This window comes from Triticum dicoccoides, chromosome 2B, assembly GCF_002162155.2.
Source record: "Triticum dicoccoides isolate Atlit2015 ecotype Zavitan chromosome 2B, WEW_v2.0, whole genome shotgun sequence".
NCBI lineage: Eukaryota > Viridiplantae > Streptophyta > Magnoliopsida > Poales > Poaceae > Triticum > Triticum dicoccoides.
Window position 1 is genome coordinate 105,663,393 of NC_041383.1, and position 7,383 is coordinate 105,670,775.

A 7,383-nucleotide genomic window follows, 5' to 3' on the forward strand; every position below is an offset into this window, starting at 1 on the left:
CTCGTAACAAGATGGTCTTAGCTGACCGGGATCTGGCCACACTTAGTTGCTCGCTTGCACTCCCCGGTGTCGCTAAGAAATGGAATTAAGAAGTGATAGATCTAGCTGTGTAATTTTTTTTTGCGGGTGAATCTAGTTGTGTAACTTCTTATTGAAAATAATTGCATGATTGGATGTGAAGATTTGTTTACTTCAATAAATATAAATTTCAATGGGCACCAATAGATTTGATGCCACAAATCTGTATACATTCCATATGATGTTGCTTCCAGAAAAATTAAACACAATAAGAATCGCGCAATGTGCGCACTGTCGTGGCTTTGGGCGCACGGGGCGTGGGGGAGGCGTTGTGCACATCCGTGTTGACCTTTACTCTGTGAGGTGAAAATAAAAAACCGAGCGCGCGAGTGCAAAGAAGCGAGCGAGCGAGAGAAAAAGAAGCGAGCGACCGAGTAGCTGCGTAGCGATGCCTGTGACCTAACCCGTCTCCCCCAGCGAACCCCGCCTCCTCTCCTGCCGCCGCCGCCGCGCCCCCTTCTTCCCTTCTCCATGCTCGCCGCTGCCGACGCCGCGTCTGCCAGCCGCCCCGCCTCGAGCCAGCCGCCGTTCGGTAAAAACCTAACCTCCACACCCACGCCCCCACCAGTCCCTCCCTCCTCTTCCTCGACCTCCCTCCTAGCTGCCTCCGCCTCCCCTCCGCGGTCGACCTCCTCGTTGCCGGTGATGCTACAGCGCCTTGGCCCGGTCGTCTCTGTCTCTTGCCGTGCTCTCTCATGCTGCTGTGCCTCCTGGACGACGCTCCCGTGCCTCGGATGCACCCCCTTCTCTCCCGAGCTCCAGATCCATGGCTGCAGCGGCGAGGTAAGCAGCGCAAAGGCTCATAGCGACGAACTGGGTTATGTTTGCTGCCGTGAACTGATGTTTGCACACTAATTGTTTCCATGGTTAACTGATTTGCCTTCTATCATCTAATATTTAATGCTGATAGAATGTGTAGAAGCCATTAGCCCCTTCCTAGAGTTAATTTGGTTCCTTAAGAAAAAAGAGAGTTGCTATGGTTGATTCCTTTGAGTCTGGTGCATTCACAAAGCATTTGTTAAAGTACAGACCGTGCCAATGAGGGTCTGTTTGGTTGACGCCCATGCCAGCCTTACCAACTTGGGGCTAGCCAATTGTTTGGCGCAGGATTTTGCCACCGCAGGCTCGCCAACAACCTGGCGCAAAAACTGAACGCACGACCAAAACTTTGGCGCAGATCCGGAATTTTGGCTTCCAACCAAATGCTTGCCATTGAGTGGGTCAACGACCAAAAAATTGGCAGGGCTGCTAACGGCTGCGATCCAAACAGCTCCTAATTCATCAACTTTTTGTAGCTGCCGTTCCTGCTGTTCTAAAGAAGCTGCCTATGCTTCTTAGAGCAAGGGGCCATAATCAGTACAGTTTCTCGTAGTAGATGTCGATGATTTTACTCAATATCTGTTTGTCTAACCCTTATAGATGACATGGTATTTCTTTTCATATGTCGTTTGCGTGTAATGTTGTCTGCTAAACATTCTCTTTTGAGTAATAGCTAAATTGATCTAATCTACATTTTAGTTGTAACAAAGTAAAGCATAACCAGTATCTGTTGTATTATTTCTACATTTTTTTACTTATGTATCTTTGAGTACTGAACCACAAAATCTTTTTTTGGTTGGTTGTAGATGAAATTGCAACACCTGGTACCAAGACCATGCTGGGATTTTCTGATCATGTTAGGAGCTTTGTCAATCCTGTATGGACGACCTCTTTGAGTGGAAATGATTCGGATACAACATCACGGACAGGAAAACAGTTGGACATCAGCCATGAAAAGGTTTGAGGTCTTTCACGGAGTTTCCTACCAGCTATTCATCTAGAGCACTATCCTTGTGAAAATTTCTCATTTTCTCCTCCATCTATTGATAGGAGACGCACTCGACAAGGGTGTAAGTAGTCTCACCAGTCCAATTCAGAGTTACAAGAAAGTTCTAAATCTGATAATTTTAAACTTGTGTAGCATGTCCTGTTTGTTATGTGCCTGTTGACCAGGGCCTGGCATTGATGCCAGCTGCTCATCTGTCCGAAGACAATTTGGTACTCATAGGTCCAATAGTGGTTCTTTATTTTGTGGTTATCCATCCCTGGAACAACGAGATATGTCTTATATGACATAAAAGACTCGATGACACTACATTGTGGGTATGTCCTTGTATGACTCAAATGATTTAACTCTTGTACATTTATATGATCACTGTGTGTTGTATCGCTAACCTTTTCTTTATATTAAGATCTGTGAGGGGGGAAGATACATGGTCCCGATACTGCATTCGATGTAGATGAAGCTGGTCTGTCTGAGATGCGGCAGTGCCAGGGGACATTTGCTTCTGCTATTTTCGGGAACTGCATCCTCTTTTCTATGCCAATTATATTTGCATGTTGTCATGTTTCCATGCCGGTGCTAATTGCACATCGTGTGTGAACTTTCTTATTTGTTTTTTCTCAGAGAATTATGATATAATGCAACGACCAGAAAACATCAGTACATTTTCAAAAGATATTGTTTGCTTCTTCATGTTTCTGGATGAAGAAACTGAAGCTGCAATAAAGAAGATCCCTACTGTTGATAATACGAAAAGAATCAGGCTGTGGCGGGTGGTTGTTGTGCACAACCTTTTCCTGACCCAACAACTTTCGTGAAAATCAGCCTAAAATCACTGTGCAGTTCATTGTGAAGAAAATAAAAAAAAATACTACTGAACCGACAGAGTTTTGAAGCTGGCTTCGCCGCTGCTGTACTGTACATTAGGTTATTTGATTTTCCTAATTGAATCTTTTTGGTGCCAGTTACTTCTGGCATGGAGATTGTGCACAAGTTAAAATTCAGCTTAGCGGGCAATGTAAACTAAAATTTAGTTGCAAATATAATTTTACGCAATCTTCTAAAAGCAACATGCGCTCTTATCTAGATAGCTGATCCAACATGTTTTCATTCTTTTCTGCATTGGGTCAGTGTGAAAAGTTTCTTGACTCCACAACCATCTTTCCGTTCTGTTGAAAGACGAGAGGAGTATGCCATGCTTAATGTGAATCAGCATGAGCGAATTGTTTTCCTAATCACGTATTTTCCTTGTGGTAATTTTTTAATTGAAATGCCATGCTTAATGCGAATCAGCATGAGCGATTTTTTTTTCCTAATTGTGTATTTTCCTTGTTATAATTTTTTAACTGAATCCCTTGTGATATTTAGGTTCCAAAACTATTACTTCATCGGCTCTTTCCTAATGTGCGGTATTCACTCTGTATCGATGGGAAACTTAAACTTGTGAAGGATCCTTATCAGCTGTTAAAGAGGTAAACATCACGTTCTCTTCCTGACCTCTGTCTGCTACTTATAAACTACTCTGCACACAACTCAATGAAAGTATGCCGTCAAAAAGTAAGTTTGCTTGTTGCCAGTGCCACTTATGCTCTATCTGTTGTATTAAGAGATCCAAGCTGCACCATATTCTTACTTTAATATTAAATCTACTCTTTTCTAGATTTTGACTTTTTATTATTTTGATTCTGTATACACTGCCATGCTGCAGATTCTTGTGGAGGAAAAATGTGCGCTTCACTATTTCCAGGTATTATAGACGCTTTGATGTCTTTGAGGAAGCTGAGGCCAACAAGGCTGGAAGTATGATAATGCTTCAATCGATAACCAAATAAAGTTCTACAAGACAGAGGGTTAACCCATTATTCATCAGCTAAGCTCCTTATTGCAAGCTGCAAATGGTTCTTCTCGCTGAATTCTGATATAGAAATACTTCTCCTGAGAACATAAGGGATACATTTATCTTGAACAGATTCCCTGAGGGTTGTGTAATTATAGGAGAGCACATACCATCACCAATCTCTTCACATGCCTTTGGTTCAATGAAGTTGATCGTTCACCTCAAGAGATCAGCTAAGCTTTAGCACAACGAGGGATAAAATAAGATCAAGAGTTCTTGTTGACAACTAAATAAGATCAGGAGTTGATTGGACTGCAGACATGTTCCTGGATTGTGGAAGGCGTGAATTTGTTGTTCAGGTATTTTTTGAGTTAATGCTTTGTGCGGCACATCATTCCATTTGCAACCTGAAGTACTATTGCAACTTGGTACCGAGTGCAGACTTTGTCAAATTACACACAAAAAATTCTAGCATAACAATGGATCTTCGCATCTTCATAGCGAGCTGTTTGAAAACAACATCAGTGGACCGATGATTTTTTTTGGAAAGAACACAATGTCAGGATCTTTGACATAATAGAATTTTGCTGGAGTTTGAGGCTATCTATTGATGAGGTATCCTGGAGAGCTGCAAGTTGCTTTTCTTGTTTTGAATCATGTTCTTGTTGTTTTCTCCTTGCTGAGAGTGTATTATGTGGGTAGTGTACTCATCATGATCTCTGAAGCTATGCTTACAGTTGCATCATTGTTTTCTTGAAAATTGACCCTCTAAATTCATGTTCTCTTATAACCGATCCTGTAAAATCTTCCTTGTATTTTAATGAAGTTTCACACCATGCCCTTTGAGATAACAAGTGGGACATTACAAGGCTTATTAGTTGTTACTGATTGTGGTTAAGCTCGTCCATTTTGTTGGAGGCCAGCCATATGCCAAACACAACACAAAAAGAAAATTGAAATGGTTGCCACCTACCTAGCACCGCAGAGCTTCCGCCCAGTGTATTATGTGGGTAGTGTACTCATCATGATCTTTGAAGCTATGCTTACAGTTGCATCATTGTTTTCTTGAAAATTGACCCTCTAAATTCATGTTCTCTTATAACTGATCCTGTAAAATCTTCCCTGTATTTTAATGAAGTTTCACATCATGCCCTTTGAGATAACAAGTGGGACATTACAAGGCTTATTAGTTGTTACTAATTGTGGTTAAGCTTGTCCATTTTGTTGGAGGCCAGCCATATGGCAAACACAACACAAAAAAAAATTGAAATGGTTGCCACCTACCTGGCACCGCAGAGCTTCCGCTCGGGAGGAGCACCAGGGTGTGCCCCAACCACTAGTCCCAATCAAGGGTGTTACAACTACGTACTTGGTGTCCCTCTAGATGCATAGGCCCGGGACAACTTCTTAATATTGCTCAACTTTTGGATGGCATGTTCTAGTTCATTTATTGGAAGACATTTTCTAACAGTTGCAAAGTTCCTCCGAAATCTAGGCATCTACATTCCATTCCTCCTTTGGGTCCATGTCTAGTCTGTTCACCCATCTCCCTCCATGTCTACGAACGGTTGATGCCCTGCACACTCTTGGCCTCCTCGCTCTAAGTCGATTTCAACCGCCAGGTCTTCCCTCAAACTAATCTAAGCCATAATTTAGGATGTGGCCAAGGCTTCTTTCTTACCCTGAGTTGTGTTTCTCATGTGACTGCCAGTAGGCCTCAAGCATGGTCCTGGCCCCATGACACAAGGACCTTCCGTTTCTCTGCGATCACTCGACCGAGGGCTCGTCTGTCCCTGAGATCGCTGCGACCCTGATCCCGTTTGTCCTGTGGAGACGGTGCCGCCAGAGACTTGTCTGTGATGCCCTTCAAGGTGGCCTATGGATTCGGGACATCCACGGTGCCATGGGCCCCGCCGCTGCTGTTGAGTAGGTCGAGCTTTGGCGCCAGATTCAGAGAGTGCAGCTATCTACCGAGCCCGACAAGATCGCCTAGAAGTGGACTAGTAATGGCATCTACACTGTCGGCTCGGCCTGCAAGGCCCTGTTCGCTAGTTCGATCAATGCACCCTTCTGGCGTCTCATCCAACGTACCTGGGCCACCGCCAAGTTCTTCCTTTGGCTTGCCTCCATGGATCGCTGTTGGACTGCCGAGCGGCGTGCTCGCCATGGACTCCCACATGAACCCCTATGCAAGTTCTGCGACCAAGAGCTCGAGACCCTGGATCACCTATTGGTGCAATGCGTCTTCTCCAGAATCACATGGCACGAAATTCTATCGTGGTGTAGACTGCCGACTCCGCCGCCATCCATCGTGGCGCGCTTCTTCACCTGGTGGACCGGCACTGCCAGCGCCGCTCCGCCCAGCCTGCACAAGGGAACCAACTCCCTCATAGCTCTCGTCGCTTGGTCTCTCTGGAAGCACCGTAATGCTGCGGTCTTTGACAACCTACGACCATCGCATGATGACCTTGCTCGATCTATCCGGGACGAGGCCCGTCTGTGGGCTCGTGTCGTAGCCAAAGGATTAGAAGTAGTTATTCCCGCATCCTGAACATCTTGTATCGAGGCTGAGCAACCTCTTCCATGCTCAATCACACCATGTGGGATGCCTACTAGCGTACGACCCCTAGGGATGCACACGCTGTAACTTCTCTTCCACACTATCAATGTAAAGATACGCAACAATGTGTATTTATGAGAAAAGGTTGACGCTTGGGATTGCCGTAAGAGCGTCTCTCCGCCCCAGCTGCACGGTCCAGTTCGGGCCCCCGAACTGCACGCCATCAGCCCGTGTGAGGATCTACTTGATAGGAATGACACAATCTACTCAAATCAATCAAACTCAGCGGAAGAACTAGCGGAATTGATGGCTAATTTGATAGATCAAGAGGTAAGATACCCCGTCTTGAGAGTACAATGAGTAGGGTTCTACTCTAAACTAGGAAAGGGGAATTACAACCCGCCTTCCTCCATGGACCAGAGGGGCTAATATAATCTCTTTACAGCTCAACCTGGTAAAAGAAACTACTGTTACAATGGCCAGTAACAGTAATAGTTTGAGTGAAACGGTGAGGAGCAATCCTTGAACATTATCTTGCCATCTCAGCCATCGTTTGACAAAATCCTTCTGCACTATCTTCTCTTTCAGTGTTGCCTGGGTTCAGGTTCTCTGATAGCCCGTCACCCAACGTTAGTCGAAGTCCAGAGAGCATGGCGTAGCTGTATACAAGAAAAACATAGTTGAGCCTTGATGCCGGCGTATCAGGCTGACGGAGTCACGAGCGGCGAGGGCCAGGACGTCTTCGCATGAGATGGTGGCGTTGCAGGAGGTCTCGACGCGAGTCTCGATGCCGTCTATGATCTCGTAGCCGCGCACCGACTTCGCGTTCGGCGCTGCGTTCTTCTCGCCGGTGAAGTTGGCCGTGTCGTCGAGGAGTATGGAACCGTCGCAGCCCTGCAACACTCGCGCGCCCGCGTCAATAGTCGAAGCAGAAGGAGAAAGATGATGCTGCTACTCTTCTAGTCTACCTCTATCACCGGTGACGGAGCTGCCAAAAATCATTGAGGGCGAAACACAAGTCATCAGTGTTTGATGGGGCAAATGCTAAAGAAAATTATAATCTAAGCCCTCCTAAAAAAATTCCTT

General features: G+C 45.3%; 1 protein-coding gene across 6 annotated transcripts; it reads left to right on the forward strand.

Moving 5' to 3' along the window:
• Positions 1 to 421: 421 nt before the first annotated feature.
• LOC119362381 lies at positions 422 to 4,510 on the forward strand. Of its 6 annotated transcripts, XR_005173379.1 has the most exons (5): positions 422 to 861; positions 1,704 to 1,855; positions 1,948 to 1,967; positions 2,039 to 3,372; positions 3,609 to 4,510. XR_005173379.1 is itself a non-coding variant. In XM_037627584.1 (4 exons), exons 1-4 carry the CDS (start codon positions 774 to 776, stop codon positions 3,730 to 3,732), a joined length of 468 nt encoding a protein of 155 aa, XP_037483481.1. In that variant the 5' UTR covers positions 422 to 773; the 3' UTR covers positions 3,733 to 4,510. The 6 variants fall into 6 exon arrangements, 1 of the variants encoding a protein (XP_037483481.1); XR_005173380.1 differs by having other exon boundaries at positions 1,704 to 2,220; positions 2,310 to 3,372; XR_005173382.1 differs by having other exon boundaries at positions 1,704 to 2,220; positions 3,269 to 3,372.
• Positions 4,511 to 7,383: the final 2,873 nt, after the last annotated feature.